This window comes from Lodderomyces beijingensis (genome assembly GCF_963989305.1).
Source record: "Lodderomyces beijingensis strain CBS 14171 genome assembly, chromosome: 1".
NCBI lineage: Eukaryota > Fungi > Ascomycota > Pichiomycetes > Serinales > Debaryomycetaceae > Lodderomyces > Lodderomyces beijingensis.
The window spans coordinates 1,412,613-1,434,046 of NC_089970.1; the positions used below are offsets into that span (position 1 = coordinate 1,412,613).

The 21,434-nt window shown below is 43.4% G+C and overlaps 7 protein-coding genes across 7 annotated transcripts; 4 read left to right on the plus strand and 3 right to left on the minus strand. All coding sequences in view use genetic code 12, as the record gives it.

The window, feature by feature from the left end:
- Window positions 1-21: 21 nt before the first annotated feature.
- On the minus strand, window positions 22-1,635 carry LODBEIA_P05780 (uncharacterized protein; the record flags this gene model as incomplete). The annotated part of the gene is made up of 1 exon (XM_066976149.1): window positions 22-1,635. The coding sequence occupies one exon, from the start codon at window positions 1,633-1,635 to the stop codon at window positions 22-24; it is 1,614 nt and encodes a 537-aa protein (XP_066827516.1).
- Window positions 1,636-4,380: 2,745 nt separating this feature from the next.
- LODBEIA_P05790 (uncharacterized protein) lies at window positions 4,381-7,332 on the plus strand (the record flags this gene model as incomplete). Its single annotated transcript, XM_066976160.1, has 1 exon — window positions 4,381-7,332. One exon carries the CDS (start codon window positions 4,381-4,383, stop codon window positions 7,330-7,332), a length of 2,952 nt encoding a protein of 983 aa, XP_066827517.1.
- Window positions 7,333-9,358: 2,026 nt separating this feature from the next.
- LODBEIA_P05800 (uncharacterized protein) lies at window positions 9,359-11,029 on the plus strand (the record flags this gene model as incomplete). Its single annotated transcript, XM_066976172.1, has 1 exon — window positions 9,359-11,029. One exon carries the CDS (start codon window positions 9,359-9,361, stop codon window positions 11,027-11,029), a length of 1,671 nt encoding a protein of 556 aa, XP_066827518.1.
- A 1,524-nt stretch (window positions 11,030-12,553) lies between these two features.
- On the plus strand, window positions 12,554-14,041 carry LODBEIA_P05810 (uncharacterized protein; the record flags this gene model as incomplete). Its single annotated transcript, XM_066976183.1, has 1 exon — window positions 12,554-14,041. The coding sequence occupies one exon, from the start codon at window positions 12,554-12,556 to the stop codon at window positions 14,039-14,041; it is 1,488 nt and encodes a 495-aa protein (XP_066827519.1).
- A 1,247-nt stretch (window positions 14,042-15,288) lies between these two features.
- On the minus strand, window positions 15,289-16,014 carry LODBEIA_P05820 (uncharacterized protein; the record flags this gene model as incomplete). The annotated part of the gene is made up of 1 exon (XM_066976194.1): window positions 15,289-16,014. One exon carries the CDS (start codon window positions 16,012-16,014, stop codon window positions 15,289-15,291), a length of 726 nt encoding a protein of 241 aa, XP_066827520.1.
- Window positions 16,015-17,513: 1,499 nt separating this feature from the next.
- Window positions 17,514-19,220, plus strand: LODBEIA_P05830 (uncharacterized protein; the record flags this gene model as incomplete). Its single annotated transcript, XM_066976205.1, has 1 exon — window positions 17,514-19,220. The coding sequence occupies one exon, from the start codon at window positions 17,514-17,516 to the stop codon at window positions 19,218-19,220; it is 1,707 nt and encodes a 568-aa protein (XP_066827521.1).
- A 230-nt stretch (window positions 19,221-19,450) lies between these two features.
- Window positions 19,451-21,025, minus strand: LODBEIA_P05840 (uncharacterized protein; the record flags this gene model as incomplete). The annotated part of the gene is made up of 1 exon (XM_066976216.1): window positions 19,451-21,025. One exon carries the CDS (start codon window positions 21,023-21,025, stop codon window positions 19,451-19,453), a length of 1,575 nt encoding a protein of 524 aa, XP_066827522.1.
- Window positions 21,026-21,434: the final 409 nt, after the last annotated feature.

Here is a 21,434-nt window from a genome sequence, read left to right on the forward strand (position 1 = left end):
GTACATTCAAAAGAGCAAAGATCAAGCTGAATGTGCCCGTGGTAGTTCGCATTCGCGGTCACGGTTATATCCGTAAAACAAGCAGCTTCGCGGCGTGGCAACAAAGCTCTCGAAAACCAACAATATAATCAAGAGCATGGTGACGATACCCATCAACAAAGTCGTATTCATCTCGGCAAAACTGATCATCACAATCATTATTCCAAAGGGCAATCGCCACAATACGCGAATTTTTTGCGGGAGGATGAATAGCCGGGGATCATCTCTGGTTTTCTCAAGCATACCCAAGATAAACATTGAAACCAACGCGACGCATATCCCACCAGTATAAAAGAACGATAATCCATACATGTTCATCTCTTCTTCTCCTTCTCCTTCTTGTCTTTTGCCTGTGCTTAATTCGTGGACTTGGTGGTGTGTCTTTGCCGTGCTGGTAACGTCCAAGGCACACAATTCACCACCGGCATCAGCCGCCAACACCAAGGCCGCAACAAGCGGCAAATGCGCATAGATCCAGCAAACGGCGTGCCATCCGCTATTTCTCAAGGGGTGCACTGCGCGCTGGCTCGTGCCTCCGTATTGGTAAAGCCAAAATAGGACATAGGCATCCGCTAACAAAAACACGCCGCGGGCAAATTTGGACGAGAACCCAATCCCCAAGGAGCCAGTAGCGACCACCTTATACAAGAACTCGCCAATGGCAATGGTGACAAACACCGAGAAGCGTTCTACTTCATGCTCCAAATTTAATGCTGTTGACGTGGTCAATTTCATGATCTTCTTTGTCCATGGATGATAGCATATGCAGAAGCTTACTTGCTCGAGAAAGACAAAAACAAACGCTAACGCAATCTTGACGCGGGTCGAGGTGGTGAATATCACAGCTAGCCAACAGAGCGACGTCACCACGAGACACGCGGAGTAGAGTCGCTGTTGTGCGCGATGTTCGGGGATATAGAAGGAGTAGATTAACAACGACGCTGCTAGCGATAGGCGGCATAGCATATAGGGCACGATTGTGACTGCCGCGTCTCCGTACGAGCGCAAGACGGCATAGTGGGAGTTGACGTAGAGCGTCAACAAGCACAATATCCAAAAGATGTATATTTTCTGGCTCAAGTCTTCGTTGTAGTAGTAGTTTGTGAAGTCCTTGATGTCGGCCCACACCGTCCAGATGGGGATGAAAAATAGCACGTATTTCAAGATGGCGATCCCCGAGGCTTGTTCGCTTGCCTCGCCTGCTAGATTGGCAATCAACCCCACGTAGAGCAAATCCAAAAACAACTCCGTTTTGGCGGACCCACGTTCGCCTTTTGTGCGGAACAATATCCCGTCTTTGAAATAGTTGAGCGCGTGCGGCTTGATGAACCAGAAGTTGTCGCGGGGAGGCTTGATGTATTGGAAATTGATATCGCCGAATCTGCGGATGAATTCATCTTCGTCTTCGCTATCGGTCAATTCCTGTTCTATTGGTGGTAGTTCTTCGCGGGAGAAGGCGTGGCTTGAACGTGGTGATCTTTGAGATGTGAATGAGTCTAGCTGTGGTGGGTGGTGGTGGTGGTTGTTGTCTTGGGAATCACGAGAATCATTTTTCAAGTGGTTAGCAAATGGCGTTGCCAGTTTATCTGTCGACATTTGCAAATAGAGTTTCTTTGAACTAGAACTTGATCCCCTGACTCACCCACCCCTTGAATGTGAATGAAATCAGCACAGATTGGTTCACTATATATATTGGCAAGTGCACGGGAATGAAACTTCACCCACCTTTTTTAATTTAAAAAAGAGGTGCATGGTAGGGCTTGTTCAGTTTATGCTGCATAAGTGACTAAACTCAATTAATCCCTTTCCCTTTCCTTTTGTTAAAAGTGGGAATCGGAGACACTGATAATTCCGCATTTCATCTGTCTCTTCTGTTATGAGGTTTGCTGCCCAAGGTTACCTACTTTGATACTCCCGTAAAGATTTTTGCATGTCACGTGCTGTGTGTCACGTGCTGAATGTCACGTGTGTCCTTGAATTTCCATCTTGTGTTACAGAACGAGTAAAGATTCAAATAACTCTAAACAACATAGAGTAAAGATTCAAACATTCACTTGCGCAAAAGTTTTTGGAAACCTGCCAGGCTTCTGTTCCCGACCTTGTTGTTTATTAGCTGACATTGTGCCGTAGCCGTTTGATTTGAACTTCAGAGATATTTGTGACAGGACTTCCCGCCAAGGAGCTGCCTCGAGGATTTAATAGTGGTTGTAGACTCCACTTGCGCCTCTATCCTATTCTCAATGTAGCCATTTGAGAAGACTGGATGGGTCTCGGTGTATATCTTCACGAAGACATGATCTCACAGTAATTCAACTCAGAGAGAGTGCCACGCACTGTCAGTCAGTCAACGAATTGACCCCCTCCCCCCCCCCCCGTTTTCTTAGTCATCATCAGCACAGCTTCACCGACTTGCCTAAAACTGCGTACTTCGCTACCAAATCGAGGAAGACACCTTCGAGACATGTGGACACATGGCTCGTGACGTATCCAATGGTCATCACTTGAGGAGGAGGAGGAGGAGGAGAACTGCCCAGCTAAATTATCCCTGCATTATACATTGATCGCTTACGGCTAGGCACGTTTGACCACCAGTCACGCTTGGGATTGGGATGACATTAGGGGCAGCGAATCACTTGCCAAAGGCTCCGCTTGCTTGTAGACTTGACAAACGCGAGAGAGCGGCCGATCTTTGCGACGATAATAACAAAGAGAGAGAGATGGCGACACGCTTCTTTCCTTCGTCCGCGTTGACAGGAGCGGGAGTGGGTGCGATGAGCCGTAACGCAAGCACCAGGAGGGAAGAAAATGATGACACGAGAACCATCTCACACACACACACACATAGCCATACAAAGAAAGAGAGATGAAGAGGCAACGAAAGGCAAGGCAAACTCCTGCCACACGTGTGCTCTTCAAGATAAGAGACCCGAGATAAGAGAGGCAAAGGTTATAATTTTAAAAGCGTGAGATCTCCCACGCTACACATATACACACCTTTATATATAGATGTAGATGAGCGACAGTTGGGTTGTGAGCTGGGCCAAAATCGTCCAACTCAAAGGAGAGAGCAGTGTATAGAGAGAGAGGGGAAGATCTGTTGGATGGTTGGTTGAAGATTAAGCATCTAATTAAACAAAGGAATCAGTAGATAAAAGAAAAATAGTGAGGGAAAAAATTCTTTATTATCAACTACATCTGCTCACCATCCCGCCCACACACAACACACACGGCAGACAGCATACGCCTTTCAACCAAGCAATACATCAAGGGGGGGCCAATCCATGCAACTACAGCCTCATCATCACTTAGACTCGTACAGGCACATTAGATCTATATATAAGATTTAAAAAAAAAAAATCACGCAAGCAAACAGGCAAACACACACACACACATCGAACTCATTTTGAAACAGGCTTGGAAGAACAAGAAGAAGGACATTTTTTATTTTTTTTTTCTTTGACTTCTTTCTCAATGTCAAGTGATTCAAGTGTACTGGACTTTGATTCACCTAAAGATTTAAACAATAATGACCAAGAACCAACACATCGACAGCTGGTGAAAGGTGGCGCAAGTGATAATACTGTCAAGAATAATACTGCCAATAATAATCATCGTGTTGGTAGTGGCACTGAATCTGACAAACAAGTAGATTCAACTCCTGGCAATAGTAGTAGTTGGAATTACGACAACACCAATCACCAACTACATCATCCATCAAACAATCCCAATAATAAACACCACGAGTCTATAAGAAACTTGATTGCGTCCAACTTTAGCCACACGAATCCCAACGCTAGTACTAATTTGCCATCATCCTCATCCCCAGCAGAAAATCGAAATTTAAATCACCTTGCTGTTGACTCAGGGTCACAATCACCGAAATCTACTGAGTTTATGCCATTGGATCAACATAAACGAGCAAAATCAATTAGTAACGGCGTATTGGCACATGCAAAAAACTCCAAAAAAGTCTCATTCTCCAATTTCCAGTCGATAAATTCTTCTCAAGTGTTTGAAACATCTTCTTCTTCTGATGTATCTTTCCAAAACTCAGATGAAGAAGACGTCTCTACTGACGAGGACTTTGGAAATGAACAACAACAGCAAAATGCAAAAGATTCCCACAATGCAGCATCTAAACCATCATCATCATCAGCAGCAGCAGCAGCAGCTACAACACAAAGTAAATTTGAGGCGGGGGGTGTCTTATTGCGTCGACCCGACTTCGATGGAACATCAGCTTCCTCACATGAATCGCTGTCAACCAAATTACCAATCCATCAAACTCATGGCAAATGGCCGGTTCAATTTACAACGAGTGACTCTGCATCCCCGGCCAACATGTCGCCCAATATGTCGTTTGCAACGTCGTCGTCAACAAACAAGGGAGAGCAAAGAACTTCCCCTTACAAACACGAGCGATTGTCTAAGCGACACAGCTATGGAGGTGAAAAATTATCCTTGTCGAAATCGTTAGACTCGCAACTTCTCGAACCTTTTGACTCAAACACTTCATTGAGCTCGTTTTTACCTGAATTCAACAAGCGACCATTAACAGATACCCCGATTGTTTCACATACAGGATCTCCGCAAACTCGAGATCAATCGAGTGATGACGAAGATGATGACGATCATCGCAGTACGCGAGCTGCTCCAGGAAATGGAAATAGAGATGAAAAAGAAGAACAAGAACAAGAACAAGAGGAAAAGCAAAAGCAAGATGATCAGCAACAAGGAAATAATGATGAGAAAAGCACCAAAGAAAAGGGCAGCTCGAGCAGTGTCACCAAGAAAATTTCACATTTGAACCTAGCGGAGTTGGGAGACGAATCAAATTCTCCAGCGTCACTTTCAGAGACGGAGTCATTGAACAAGGCAAGGAATGCTGCAGCTCATGCGGGTGCATCTTTGGTTGGTACACAGGACTCAACGTTCACCACCAATGTCATGCGCCCCACTTTCTGGCCTTCCACTTCAGAACCTGGTGCTCGGCCATCAATCATGATTGCAGAAGAGAGGCAGCGGTCGGACCTGGTTAGTCCCATGAGCTCAATTTCCGAGTCACAAAAGAAGCGCTTTGAATCGCAGCTGCAGAAGGATAAGGAAATCGAAGAAAGGCAGCTCAGGATTGAAATGGAACAGGAAAAACAGAGACAGAAACAGAAGCAGAAACAGAAATCAAACGAAGGCAACTCCTCGGGTTTATCTTCTCCTTCCGAGAGGTCATTGACCATGAATGAAAACATCAAAGAGCGTTTGTTGAAAGATGTGCCACTAGAAATGAAGGAACAATTTGAAAAGACGCCATCGATTGAAAAATTGAAATCGCTTCTTTTGACCAAGCCGCCACCTTCAGCGAGAAAGACATACACTTTGAATATCCCGGGCCAAACTTCTTCTAAAACGTCACCCGATGGTAAGATTGCCGCCGTGGATGTCGGTTCAAAAGTAGTCATTGTTATGGTTGGTTTACCAGCAAGAGGCAAGTCCTACATCACCAACAAATTAACAAGGTACCTCAACTGGCTCCAGCACGATTGCAGAGTGTTTAACGTGGGCAACACGAGAAGAAAGAGCAAATTGAACGCAGGACCCGAAAAGAACCCATTACCCGATGCAAGCACACCCACTGAGGCCCAGTCTCCCGATCTTGACCAGTCCACCAAGACCAATGGCGCACAAGAGCATGATGCATCTTTTTTCAATCCAGAGAATAAAGATAGCACTGCGTTGAGAGAAAAGTGGGCAATGGACACGTTGGACCAACTTCTAGACTACGTCATTAATGGCAGTGGATCGGTTGGTATCTTTGACGCGACTAATTCGACCAAACTACGCAGAAAGAGGGTATTGAAAAGAATACAAGAAAGGAGCAACGGCGAGTTGAAAGTATTGTTTCTTGAAAGTATATGCAGTGACCCAAGCATCATTGAGTCCAACATTCGGTTAAAGTTGAGTGGTCCAGATTACAAGAATATGGATCCCGAAGTTGCATTGAAGGACTTTGTCGGAAGATTGCAAAACTATGAAAAGGCATACGAGACCATCGACGCCGAAGAGGAGAAAATCCCCGGTTTCCAATACATCAAGATGATTGACGTTGGCAAGAAAGTCGTTAGCTACAATATCCAGGGCTTTTTGTCGTCACAAACCGTTTATTTCTTGTTAAACTTTAACTTGTGTGAACGGCAGATCTGGATTACACGTCACGGTGAGAGCAAAGATAACCTTAGTGGAAGGATAGGAGGCGATTCGCGCTTGACCAAGCGTGGATTGAAATTTGCGGCAACCTTGGCGAAATTTATGAATTTCCAACGCGAGAATTTCAGGAAACAGCAGTTGGAGAGGTTTTCATCTAGATTGGAGCTCAAATTCAACTCCATTTTCAACGAAAATGATGCTGCCACGTTGGACATGATTCCAACCGAGCCAAACTTTTGCGTTTGGACATCGATGCTTATCCGGGCAGTGGAAACTGGGCAGTATTTCAACGAGCAATTGTATTCCGTTAAGCAGATGCGGATGTTGAACGAGCTAGGAGGAGGCAAGTACGACGGCATGACATACGACGAGATCCAAATGAAGCACCCCAAGGAGTTTGAAGCCAGACTAAACAATAAATTGACCTATAGGTATCCTGGCGTTGGTGGGGAATCCTACTTGGACGTCTTGACGAGGTTGAGACCCTTGATCACGGAGATTGAAAGAACCACTGACCATTTGTTGATTATCTCGCACCGTGTCGTTTTGAGAATTCTTTTAGCTTACTTTTTAAATCTCGATACATCGGCCATTGGAGAATTGGATATTCCATTGCACACTTTGTACTGTCTTGAGTCCAAGCCGTATGGAACTGACTACACCATGTATGAATACGATGAAGCCACCGATTGGTTCAACAAGGTAGAACCAGAGCATCAGAAAAACATCAAGGAAGTTGGTGTTGTTTTCAAGGAAAGGAAATACTCGATTGTGCCTACTGCTCCTCCCAGCAGAAACAGAATCTCAAGCTTTGCCAATGCCAATGTTGGCGACCAGTTGCACAATCTAAGACGTGGTCACGGTCATGCCGCAGCGCCCTCGTCTTCGTCACCGCCAGTATCATCCGTTGCTGACCCCGCCAAGACTCAAGACTTGGGCAGTTTAAGAAACAATTTAGCAAGTACATCGCCACTGACCAGACCAACGTTGCTGGTTCGAGATGGCGATAGTTCAGCAGCTGCTAGAAATCTTCGAGACTTAAAATTATTGGAACTTTCAACAACAAAGAAATCTAGTGGTAAAGTAGCCTAATGTTTTTTTTTGGTTTTTTTTGTTTTTTTTTTATATTTTTGTCAACTCCGTGCACATTGTTGATGTAAATGGTAAATAGAGGTATAGAAATGCTAAAAAAAAAAAGAATAAAGGGTTGTGTGAATTGGGCGTCCATATCGTGTTAAAATAAGACAAGTTTTAGGTGTCAAAAAAAAAGATGAACGAAGCGGGAATCGAACCCACGTCTTCTGCTTGGAAGGCAGAAATAATAACCACTATACGATTCGTCCTACTTTCCTGCCCAGGAGCCATCTTTGGTTTATCCAGTACCAGCAGTTTCCATTAGTTATTTTCTTCGGTTTTGCTGAAGTGTTTTTCTAAGAATGGCAGTCTTTTGACCTAAAACACAAGCTCTTCATTTTTGAAATGAAAGAATACAAAAGTTCCGGCTTATCCTCAAGAGCATTGTTTGCATTAAGATTTTATTTTTTTTTTTCGCTTCAATACTTGGAGAAATTGAAATTGTGAGGTTCCCTAGTCAAACCACATTTCATCTCAATGCGCATATGCTAAAAGAAAGTACTTTAAAATGATTGGAATGAGGATGAATGGGGTGGTAATTGGATGTAAGAGAAGCTGCAAGTATTACAAGCATCACCAGCATGACAGAAAGTCAAAAAAAAAGGAAGAAAAAAAGAATGAACGAAGCGGGAATCGAACCCACGTCTTCTGCTTGGAAGGCAGAAATAATAACCACTATACGATTCGTCCTATTCGATGAGCGCAGTTTGTTGTGCAGCTACGCGGTCATGGAAGCTGCTGTGGGGAATGAGTGAAACTGGTCTTACCACCGTTCCCTCCTCCCTCGCTTCTCTCTGTGAACTACTTCTCTCCTTACTCTACTCATCAGCCTGATGCTTATGGTATTTCTTGGGGTCGGGGCAAAAATATATACGAAATGCCAGCTTTGGATAGCGTTGTTGAGCTATGCCGAAGATATCGCTACCGAACGCGTTATCTGGTTTTTTATTTTTAAAAATTTTTTGCAGCTGTTGCAATTGACCTCTGACCATAAGCAAATCCACCATGACTTTGATTCAACAACTGCAAGTACTCACCAATCTAGGTGGTACGTGGGAGAAGAGAAAAAACCGACAAAAATGGCATAATTTTGCATAATGCGAGAGCTTTAATGGGAAAAAAATCAATCATCTCGTTGGCTGCAATCAATAGGGTCTACTGAAGACCTCTGATCCATTTATAGCTTGCTTTTCCCAGGAAACAAAGGCTAGATTGCTAGAGGTTTAGCGACAGTATAAAGGGATACAGAAAAAAATACAAAAAAACGGCACAGCGTAAGGTGCTTTCCGAGGCATCTCACACTGAAATACGGGCTACTCTATAATTATATCTCGGCCGAAGAACGGTCCCAAAGAGGACAAGGGCAGCGGAGATTACAAAATCTACGAGTTGGTAAAAAAAAAAAAACGCAACCCACGAGATGTTCGGAGCAAATTAACCATTTCAAAGATCAGTCCTTTCCAATCTTCATTCCATCTTCTCTGCAATGTATTAATAATCTGTCAAGCTTGAATAAGCGCAAATGCATCTGGGAGAATTATTTTTGCTGTCATATTTTCTAGAAACATTTCAATACTTCGTCATAGTAATATTTCACAGGAGGCTGAAACCACAAGGTTGCAAAAGTGGAAAAATGAAAAAAAAAGAAGCTCCTTTTTTATTTTGGCTAGAAGCTTGGATTGGCCTAAGACAGGAAGCGGTGCAGAATTGTCGCAGAGGTACATCGTCGAATCTTGCTTGTCCATCTACACACACGCTGTGGTTAATCCACTTGAACAAGCGAGATGACTGTAGCTAACTAATAATTTATTCCTTTAGCAAAATAAAGAAATATATATAAAAAAAATGGGAGTGGTTTAAAAAAAGCTGCAAAGAACATTGATTTTTCAGTGGGGCCAGAGATAAGTAGAAAAGCACCATAGCATAGTTTCGGCACTTTCCAGGACCAGGTTAGCAAAGAAGGAGCAAAAGAAGGAGAGAAGTCATGCCACACAGATTCATCAGAGATGGGTTTTTAGCGAGGATGATATATCATCTTTCGGGCCACAAATACTTCAAGCACCCCGACGAAGAGCCAGATTACGTGGTCCCTGAACATTACTACCCTGGCTACTACGACAAATTACGAGCTACTAGCGCAGACGACAACTTGGCCGATTTTCAAGGCCGAGATGTTCTCGACCAAAGTCTGCTGGATCAACTTTCATCAGATATAAAAGCTGAAAAGGAAGGCTTGATCATTGTCGATTGGGAAGGTGCCGATGATCCCGATAATCCCCGGAACTGGACCTGGTACGAGAAAGCCTTCTTTATATTTGAAATTTCATTCTTGACTTCGTCCGTTTATATGGCGTCGGCTGTATATACCCCGGGAGTCATGCAGATGAAGCAGGAGTTGGGTTTCACTAGCGTCGAAGCGTCATTGGGTGTCTTTCTCTTTGTGCTTGGTTACGGATTGGGGCCCTTGATCTGGTCGCCCATGTCTGAAAACGCTATATTTGGAAGAACGTCAATCTACGTGGTGACGTTGTTTATTTTTGTCATTTTGCAGATCCCTACTGCCCTCGCCAAGAATGTGGGTGGGTTTCTAGTTGTGCGGTTTTTAGGGGGTTTTTTCGCTAGTCCTTGCTTGGCCACGGGTGGTGCGAGTGTTGGCGATGTAACTCATCCTTGGAATTTACCCGTGGCGTTGGCGGTGTGGAGTATTGGCGCTGTTGCCGGTCCTTCCATGGGACCGTTTTTCGGTTCGATTTTAACGGTCAAGGGAGGCTGGCGGTGGTGTTTTTGGTTTATTATGATCGTTGCTGGGTTTTCGTTGTTTTTTTTAACGTTTATGTTACCGGAAACATATGCGCCCACGCTATTAACGAGAAAAGCAAAGAGATTAAGGGCAAAGACGGGTAATGACAAGATTGTCAGCAGGGGGATGTTGGAGAATCAGGGCAAGACGTTTAAAGAGATTGCCATTGAGACCTTGTGGAGACCCGTCGAGATTACTATTTTGGAGCCCGTTGTTTTATTGATTGACATCTACATTGCCATGGTGTACAGTATCTTGTACTTGTTCTTTGAAGTGTTTCCCATCTACTTCATTGAGACCAAGCATTTCACCATCATTGAAATGGGTGTATGCTACATTTCGATTCTAGTAGGGGTGCTGATATCCTGCTCGTTCTACATTCCGTTGATTAGACGGGCATTCACCAAGCCCATATTGGCAAAAGAGACAATTTACCCCGAAGTGTTTATCCCCTTGGCAATTGTAGGCGGAAGCTTTTTAACGGCCGGTTTATTCATATTTGGCTGGTCTGCGACAAGTTTCACCCACTGGATCGGGCCCTTAATTGGTATTGCCACTATTGGGTTTGGGACATTTCTCATTTTCCAAACGCTATTCAATTACATGGGCGCTTCCTTCAAGCCCGAGTATTTGGCATCTGTCTTTGCATCCAACGACTTGGTGAGATCATCCGTCGCTTCGGTGTTTCCCATATTTGGCGCGGCATTGTTCAACAACCTAGCCACCGAGAGGTTCCCCGTTGCGTGGGGGATGAGTCTAATTGGGTTTATCGCGTTGGCCATGATTTTGATTCCAATATTGTTTTACCTCAATGGGCCAAAACTCAGAGCACGGTCAAAGTACGCAAGGGGTTGATCCAGGAGTAAAAATTTATACTCGGTTATAGGCAGATAAAATTATTCAAACAATGTTCAATTGAACCGAGAATCGCACCTTCTTTGTCTGTAGTTGATCTTCCCTTAAGCCGAGCATTGCGTTTCGTCTTTTTTTCGATTTTTCGCTTGTTTCGATATTGCGAGGATTAAAGGAAAGTTTGCAAGAGTCACGTGAAAGCTCGGTATTCATTTCTTTTTTTGAAACTTGGGGCGGACGAGTTTGGTTTTGTGTACCGGTATTTTGTTCCGGACGATCGCCATCTCTCCGCTTGGACGGATAGAAAAAGAGATGAATTTAGTGCTGGACTGGTACATATGCTAGTGCTGCTACTAGTACAGCTACGAGCACTATAGCTATCTTCTTTCTTTACAGAAAACGAGGCATATAATGGAAGATAATATCCTGAGGGTGTTGATTGTGACTTGAGAAGTAAACCAAAGCAAAAAAAATGTCAACTATCTTGAACTGCAATTGAGTCATCGTCTCGTATAGTCGTCGAATTCGGTTCTTGAAATTTCCTTAAATATTTGTGGGGAGAGAGAGAGGGGGGGAGGAAGGGATACCAGAAAGAAAGGACGAAGGGGACGAAGGGACAAAGGGTTTATTACTCGAATCTCTTGAGCTAAACTCGGTTCGTCAGAGAGAGAGAGAGAAATCATCCTCTCCCCCATCTCTCTGTCTCTACCTCTCTTTTTCTCTCTCTATCTGCTTGCTGTTCAAAGGGGTGCTCTCACTGAGCATCGCTAGGTCCTCCGAGTTCGCTTTATTGAGTCAAAATCAAAGAGGCCAAAATCCAGTTTAACGCTCCCCACGGCCCTCAAATATTTCTCTCCGCTCGGCGTAGGAAATTGCCATTGAATTGAGTGATCTGGAACAAGCTCCTACTACTACTAATAGAGTAGTTACTAATAGAGTAGTTACTAATAGAGTAGTCACTAGTCCCGTCCCGAGTAGTGCTCTCTAATAATAAGGATAAAAGAGAGTCGTGTAATTGAGAAGCAACTCTTGACTCAACTATCCAGCTATATCTGACACCCTTCTTTTTCTGTTCCCCCCCCCGGCCCCCCTTTCTCTCTTCCCGACCTCCGCAAGTGTAGAATGGAGTTGAAAAATTTCCCACCTTTTAAACAAACACATTTACCACACTTGAGGGGACTTTTTCTTTTCTCAAAAGACTATTGACAAGATCGCCTTCGTCTTTTGATAAATAAATAACCCAATTGCGCCTCAAGCTCAAGGCTTGTTTCATTCGGGGGAAGTCTTTTTTTTTTTTTTTCACAGGTTTGACATACTCTGCGTATATAAAAGTTGTATTTCCGCAATCGAAAAATAGAGAAGGAAACAAAGAGAGAGAGAGGGATATATAGAGTAGAGCAACAATTATCCAGAAATTTTGCCCCATTTTCCATCCAGACCATCTTCAATTGAGACCGACAACTTTAAAACAAGGCCCCTTCTTTTTCATTCTCAAAAAATAGGGATCAATTGAGTAACTACATAGAGATGACAGCATTTGGTAAGAACTACACCATAGTCATTTTTGGTGCAAGTGGAGATTTAGCAGCAAAGAAGACCTTCCCGGCGCTTTTTGGGTTGTTCAGGGAGAAGCAATTGAGCCCCGAATGTCAGATCATTGGCTATGCCAGATCAGACTTGGGCCCCGAAAAGTTCCACGACAAGATTTCCCAGCATTTCAAAGGCGGCGACGACGAAACTAGACAAAAGTTTTTGAAACTTTGCACTTATGTTAGGGGCCAGTACGACACAGATGAAGGGTACAAGAAACTAGACGAGAGATGCGTTGAGTATGAAAAAGAGCACCAAGTGAAAAGACCCGAGCGGTTGTTTTACTTGGCTTTGCCTCCATCGCAATTCACCGAGGTTTGCGAACACATCAAGAAGGATGTTTATGTCAAGGATGGACTCATTCGAGTTGTTATTGAAAAACCATTTGGTCACGACTTGGCCAGTGCTAGGCAATTGCAAGAGTCGCTTGCCCCCTTATTTACCGAAGACGAGATCTACAGAATTGACCATTACTTGGGCAAGGAAATGGTGAAGAACTTGTTGGTGTTGAGATTTGGCAATGAGTTGTTTAGCGGTGTTTGGAACAAGAGCCATGTAGCCTCCATCCAGGTTAGTTTCAAAGAGCCTTTTGGCACCGAAGGTAGAGGAGGATACTTTGACCAAATTGGTATCATTAGAGACGTTATGCAAAACCACTTGCTTCAAGTGTTGACCTTGTTGACCATGGACAGACCCGTGTCGTTTGACCCCGAGGCAATTAGAGACGAAAAAGTAAAAGTGTTGAAGGCATTTGACAAGATTGACCCTGAAGATGTCCTTATTGGTCAGTACGATAGGTCGGAAGATGGGTCAAAGCCCAGCTACTTGGACGATGAGACCGTGGCCAAGGACTCAAAGTGTATCACTTATTGCGCCTTGGCCATCAACATCCACAACGAAAGGTGGGATGGCGTTCCAATGGTGTTGAGAGCCGGTAAGGCCTTGGACGAAGGTAAAGTGGAAATCAGAATCCAGTTCAAGCCTGTTGCTAGAGGAATGTTTAAAGATATCCACAGGAACGAGTTGGTCATTAGAGTCCAGCCAGACGAGGCCATTTACTTGAAAATCAACTCCAAGATCCCCGGGGTCTCCACCGAGACCACCTTGACCGACTTGGACTTGACATACTCGAAACGTTACTCCAAGGATTTCTGGATCCCAGAAGCTTACGAGTCCTTGTTGAGAGATGTCTTGCATGGAAACCACGCCAACTTTGTTAGAGATGACGAGTTGGATGTCTCATGGAAGCTTTTCACTCCATTTTTGGAAGCACTTGAAAATAACCCAAAGTTGGAAAAATACCCATACGGTTCTAAAGGTCCAAAAGGCTTGAGGCCTTATTTGAACAAGCATGGCTATGTCTTTACCGAACCTGGAATTTACCAGTGGCCATTGACTGAACCTGATGTCAAGACAAAGATTTAGATTCATAATGTTTAAGGTTTTGTTGATCAATAAATTTTTATAGAGGCGCATCCTACTGATAGAATCTGTAGCACCTGCTGTTCAAGTTAAGCAGTTTCAGTTTAGGTATCCCACCTTGGGCTGTTGACCTTACAAACGCCACAGGCTGTAAACTGACATTGCTCTTTGCAAAGCAACCTCTCATCATTGAGTCTTTCCCCTTCAAAAAGTTGAACAGATTTAATCAGACATCCAAAGGAAGGTCGATTCGGCGGTCACTGGCAATACATGAATTAGGTTCGTGTTGTATGCTACCGAGGAAACTGCGAATGTTATGGTACGTTTTCATCACCTTAAATCTGTATCAACTCCTCGATTCAAAAAAGGAGAAACTCAGCAACAAGAAAAATGTCGCAAAGAAGCAGCATCACAGCCTGATAATATATATAAATATATATATTCACTCATTTGTAAAGTATCATTACAAGACGGATAACAACAACGATCCTACCTTGCAATGAACCCCTTGGATAAAAAATCAAAATTAATTTCCCCTCCAAGAAGAAACAAATTCAAAAAAAAAAAAGATTGTTGAAAAAAAAAATCAGAAATGTAGATACTGGCAAGTATAAGCACACTAAACAAATCCCCCCACGAAGGAGAGAAAGTTGAGAAGTGGCATGTCTTGGTCGTTGTCTGTGATATCATAGTCGAATCAGACTAGGAAAGAAGTGAACTAAGTTTCATCATTTTTTTTTTTTTTAAAAAACAATCTTGATTTTTGGTTTGGATCTTCTTTTTTGAGTGTGCGGAAATTAATCGTGATTGGAGTTTGGTTGAGATTGATTCATTGTATGGACCTTTTCAAAAGTGCCATAAATTCAATATATCCCAACCATATATCCATGATGGTGTTGGTAAAGGAAGAAAGAAAAAAAGGTTGGTGATGAGGTGGAAGAAAAAAAAAAATGGAAAATTTTGATCTTCTGGTATTTATAGTGTGTGCGAGGTTGAGATATTGTTGTAGAGACATATACCAGACAGAGAGATGAGTGAAAAAAAAGCTAGAATTAAGAAATGCCTATCCATTCTACACAAAGTCTTTACGTTTCCCATCTCTCTACATGCTGGCTACTATGGAACATGTGTTTAAGTGGATGATACGCTGTAGCTAATAACGGTATCACGTCTTTCCATCTCTGCCGTGCCATGCCGTGCCTTCTTTCGGACTTTTTGCCGTCAATTCTTCCTCCTTTTCCTTTCCACGTTTAATCTAAAGTGGGTCCAATTGCAATGATTGCAAAATTATGCTTATTTTCGTCATCAGTATTGTCGATGTAAAACTGAATCCTCTCCAGCACCTTGATTTCCTCAATCAAATTGCTCTTGCCAGAATCACTCAAGGGGCCCAAATCAATAGGCCCATTCCTTCTACCATCAAGTTCATACAAATGGTCATCGGTGCCCTTGATAAAGCTAATGAAATGCAAATTGACATCGGCGCCGGCTTCCGGCGCCTCGGTCTGGCCCTTTGAGCCATAATTTTCATCCAATTGGATACTTTTCTCCAATTCCTCCACGAGTAAACTCGTTTCCCCGACTGATTTATTTGAATCTAGTTTGCTTACCAAGTCGCTGATCTTCAGATTTGAGAGATTCAAATCCGGCAGTAGATTCGCGAGAATGTGGAGTAACGCATAGAGGCCGCATCCGTTGCGGATGGTTTGTTTGAACCACTTGATGTTTCCATTGTCGTTGGTGTAGTCCTGGCTCTGCAGGTCAGTTCGCTTTCTATACGCCTCGTAGCTTGGAGTCAAGGGAAACAAGAGTATGATGCCGAATATTGGTTGTGGTAAGAATGCAACCAAGTCTGGATCCGTGAGGGAGTAGACGTCGTGGAATTGGAGTATTGGCGAGAGACCCAATTTATGCGCCAAATCCGTGAAGATCTGAGGATTGGATTCCAATGGTATCACCAGCTTTGAGTCAGCCATGCTGTTGGAGACAAAAATAAATGTGTGTGTGGGTGCCTTGGGGTGTTCGAATAGCTTGCGGGGGTGACTTAAACCTACCAGAAGCACTTTGCCGTCAAGGTTGACAAATTGAAAATGTCGTGAAATACTTACGACATGTCGCGAAAGTCACCTTTGCGACTTTTTTTTTTGTTGTTGGGTCGATCGATTTTCCGGGGTCGGAACTGGAGGTTAAATCCGACAACCACAAATTTCACCCACACACAAGAATCTCAAGACAACGTTGAAATTCGTTATACTCTCAGCACATACCAAGATGATATCTGATTACTGAGGCAATCAGATGTTGTTATTCTTTTTAAACGAATCACGAACAAAAGGAACTAGAAAGAAATAAAAAAGAAACCTCTTCTGGATCGACTTCTTTCTTTGATTAAAAAAATAAAAAAAAGAAAATCAGTTTCAATAAAAGGGATGGTGTACGCTAATAACAGCATGGTTGGTACAAATTAGAGGAACGTTGCAACTCCAATTGGCCGTCACATTAGTGGTCTGTCCTTCATCAAACTCACCATGCCCAAAAAAGCCCAAAAACTGCACGGAATCAAAATGGAAGAGCCCATACGGGGCGTTGAAGCAACTCTACTGAGAAAGCTTATTGCAATGGCCTAAAATACCAAGAGGGACCCTCCATCCGATTTATGATGTAGCTTGCTTCTTGGAAAACATGAAGGCTGCTGCCAAAAGTGTGTGGCAAACAAGCAGCTGCAACTTTTTTTTTTCCTGCCCAAGCTTCCTCCTCCCCCAATGAGGATCTGCGTGTGTTTGGTGCCGGGAGGAAGTCACCACCGAAGCTCAAGGACAGCCCGGTCTCACTCACACGAAGAATCATATGAAGGCGGAGGAATAGCAGCTTGGCTGAGGTCTATCTAGCTGCTACTCCAACTATGCCAGATTTTTTTGTTTTTTTTTTAGGGTTTTACAACACACCTACTACATGGCGTTGCGTAACATTTGGATTTTACCCTAGCCGTTGCTTCCAGCTTCGTGGAGGAAAGAGAGCTGCATTTGAAGCTACACCCAAAGGGTCCTTCCTTCCCGTTTCCCGTTTCCCTTTGCAATGTCTCAAAATTGCAGTGTCGCAAATTTGGTCCAAAGATAAACAGAACAAAAAAATAAAAACACGACACTCACCACAGCAAATACTGACGAATCATCGACAGGACAGATTGCATTACTAATGCAACCTTTGCAGTTTTCGTTTACACTGTTTTTCATTTCTTTCATTGCAAACAACAGGCTTTTCAAACAAAGTATCTATCTCCAGCAAGCTGATCTAGAAAGAGGCGAAGAGACGAAGAGAGAGAGAAAGGGCAGTTGAATCCATGAGGCCAACCTCACAATGTGCAATTTTGTTAATCTCAATCCTGTGCATAATCAGTGGCGTCTCCATATCATATTTCATCCTGCCGAATCCGGGTCTTGACAATGACCTTTCTCAACCAGAGTCAACGTGCCGCATGTCTAGAGTGCTAGGCGATTTGATCACGGGAATCATCATTGCCGTGTTGACATATGTTTCCAGATTCATCCATCGCATCACATCTTCTGGCAATGCCCCCGTGCTTCCGGCAGCAGGCCTGTCGGAGCCGTGCGCCTCAAACTACACATCATTTTTCCAGCCAATACTCGAGGAGTTGGTCAAGCTACTTATCATTTGCTACCACAGCTCTAAAGCCACAGCCCCGTTAAATCTATTCGACTTGAGCTTGATGTGGGTCGGGTATACCATGCCAACCATGCAAATTTACCACTACTATTGTGGCAAAGACTACAAGAATCACTATTCCAAATTTCTCAAGTATCACGAACTATGGCTTGATCAAGATTTGTACCGTAATAGGTACGATTGTGAAGATGTAGAGGAAGTCGAAGAGTTTTGGCGGAATATAGTTGATGTGGGAGCAAATACTAAAGATGAAAGCTCGCAGCTTGCCTTGAGACATTCCTTGTCAAGTGAAGAGTCTGGCAAAACTGCGGTCGACAAAATGGCGATGACGATTAGCAGATCGATGAGCTACAATGTGCTTCCGAATGAATTCAAAGGTCGCCACGACGATGATAGGAAAAGCTTTGATACTTTGGTTCATGACAGAGTTCAGCTGAGGAAACACTCTTTTGCCAGTGTAAAGTCTACCGCAAGGCCAATTCCCATGAATGCAAGGAACTATATGAGCTGCTCAGACTTGGTACACAAGTTGTACTCTCTTCTGCCGAAAAACACCTATCATTTGAATCGAGCAGTCGCTATCGCCACATTTGACGATGTGGAAGAAGAAAGCTATTTACCACAGAAATTCAGTCAAGCTGGAAACCAAGTTGGAAACCAAGCTGAAGACCAAGTTGAAAATCAAGCTGGCCTTGATATTTTACCAGAAATTGAAGAAGTTTACGAAAACATCGATGAGTCCTTTATTCAGCCGAATCAAGAGATTGCTGTTGAGCAGTCAAATGAAGAGCAACAAACTCAACACCACAATCGCACTTTCCTCTTTGCATTAATCCAAATCATGAATTGGTTCAGTTGGCTATTACCTCCCTTTTTACCACTCAATGCATCCAACAATGGGCGAGAGGAATTGACATCATCAATGGATCCAGCTACATCAACCTCAATTTCAACGCCCATTCCAGCACCAAATGAAAGATACCCACTTCTCAAGTCAAGTCTATCTCGCTACAGCTTGATCCCAAGGGAATCATCGAGCAGCCCCACACGTGATCTTGAACTTGGCAGCGGTGGCACCACTGCTGTCATTGGAGTAACCACCATTGATAGAGTCATGCTTTTGCAATCGTTTGTCTCGTATTATTTTGACATTTCGTTGGACTCGGTGCTCCTTCATTTCAAGACCGATTCCTGGTTCATGACGTATGGGCAGTTGATTATTGATACAAGATGGTGGTGGGTTTGTCTTGATGAGTTAAACTATATTGTTTGGCAGTTTGTCGTGGTGGTGATGTGTTTAGGGTTGATTGTGATGAAGAAAACAGCAGCCATGGCTTGGCTAATGCTTCCGCTCGTCTTGATCCCGAAACTTTTCAAACAAAACCACTTGCACAATTTCAACAAGAAGTTCGATTACCGACTGGTTATCTTGTTGGATGGCGCCATCAATTTGGGATTGCTACTGTTCACTACTGCATTATCTGTATTCTATGAATAATATATAGACATTACAATTGAAATTTAATATGAAAGAAAAAAAAGTAAAACCAAAATCTAAAACTTATACAAACCTTCTAATAAATAACATTCAAATAAAAAAAAGAAAAGACAAAAAAAACGTCTGACAACGTCTGAGAACAACTTTTTTTTTTAATATTTCCATTTTTTGAATAACGCCTCTGTGTGTGTGTATGTGTGTGTTCTAAGCCACGTTCTTATTAATCTCCACTATTCAATAATGGTCTCCTCCTCTCCGTTAGTTTGTAAACTATCCAAGAAATTGGGATTGATATAGGAGAAATCCTTCATGTAAAAAGTCTCTCGTTGCGACAAGTATCTCGTCTGGTGGTGTGGTGTGAAATCCATCTCGGTGAACTCGGAGTCGAAATTCTCCGCTAAGATGGGGTCAGTTATAATGGGCAAGATGGGAGGCAAGATCTCATCCCCCTCGTCGATTTTTTCCAACTTCTTCCAATCTACATATCGGAAGAAATTATGTTTTTTGAACTTGTCCCATTCGACATCCACATTCAAGCGTTTATCGGGGTTAACCAGCAACAATTTCCGCAACAAGTCCTTTGCGTCTGAGCTCAAGTAAAAGGGGAATTTGAGATTTTTTTTGAAATTGCGAATTTTCTGAAGCACGCGTTGCGCATTTGTGCCTGGGAACGGAGGCGAGCCCGTTAGCAAGTCAAATGCGACACAGCCCAAGCTCCACCAATCGACGATATAGTCGTACTCCTGTCCCTCGATTACTTCGGGTGCCATGTATTGGATTGTCCCCGTCATGGAATTGAGCTTGGATTTGGAGTCAGGAGCAACTTTACTCAATCCGAAATCGGTGAGCACCAAGTGGCCGCGAGAGTTTAGCATGCAGTTTTCCGGTTTCAAATCGCGGTAAATGACGTGGATTCTCGTGTGGAGATAGTGGAGAGCTAAGCTGATTTGGGCAATGTAGTATGCTGCATTTCTCTCGCTCATGAATTTCTCCATTGACAAATGGTGGAATAACTCGCCTCCTTGGAGATACTCGAGAATGAGGTATAGTTTGTTGTTATCTTGGAAGGCATAGTAGAGCTTGACGATGTTTGGATGATTGACAATTTCGAGAATTTGCTTTTCGCTTAGTGTACGCTGGTAGTTTCTCGTATCGATCTTGGGTCCCCCACACCCGCTGTCGCTCCCGCTATCCTCTGCTTGGTCGCTTTCCTCCTGATTTATAATGAGGGAAGCCTTGAGCAACTGTTTCAGGGCAAACAAACGACCGGTGCGCACTTCACGCACGAGCAACACTTTGCCATAGGAGCCCTTGCCCAATACTTTTATCGGCTCAAAATCCGACAACTTGGGCTTGTAGGGCGCAACAAAGCCTTGGTTTTCCGGGGTGCCTTTGATCTTGGGTGTGTTGTCCACCACCAAGCTTGATGATATGTAATCCTCTTGACCGATCTTGATCTCATATGAGGAAACAATCGAGGACTTGCGCCGTGGCCGTGGTTTGCTGTTCATCGTTTGTATACTGGGGATGCTCAACAGTGAATGCTGGTTGGCGTCAATCAGGATGGGTTTGCTTTTGCTTGGGAAGTATTCTCGCACGGTGTCGTATTCCTCGGTATCATCAGTGAGCACATGGCCATTCCGACTATTATCTCCGTCGTCATCATCATCGTTATCGTTGTCTAGTAGTTTATAATTGAGCTGGACCGGTTGCTGATGCCCGTTTGGTTCAAGCTGTAGTTTAGAAAATCCACTATTGAGCTGCTGCTGGTGCTCATAGCCATCCATATCAAAAATATCCGCCATTTTAACTTGCTCAATCTTTCTTGGAGAATGACAGTTGCTCACTCCAACTTGCCAAGTTGTGTCGTTTCAAAAATCAAATTAAAAAAGGTTCAAAAAAAGGTTCAAATTATCTCAAAATGCCAGCTGTTGTTGATATATTCCGTATGAGTATATGTCCTTCTTTTTACAAGCTAAACATCCTTGCTAAGTATTCTAGTTGAAATAGCCCCCCGTTTGAAAAGACGTGTTTTACCAAGTAAGCCCATGTGCTACACTTCTTGTTCTTCTTCTACAAACGGAATAAAAAAAAAAAGGTGCAGTCGGCCTTTCGGTTGATGGATGAAATTTTTTTTTGGGAAGGTGCTACGCGCCGCAGTCCCGCCCGCTCCTCGGTACAGGCCAGCGTGCGTCGCCCCGTGCTAGTGCGCAC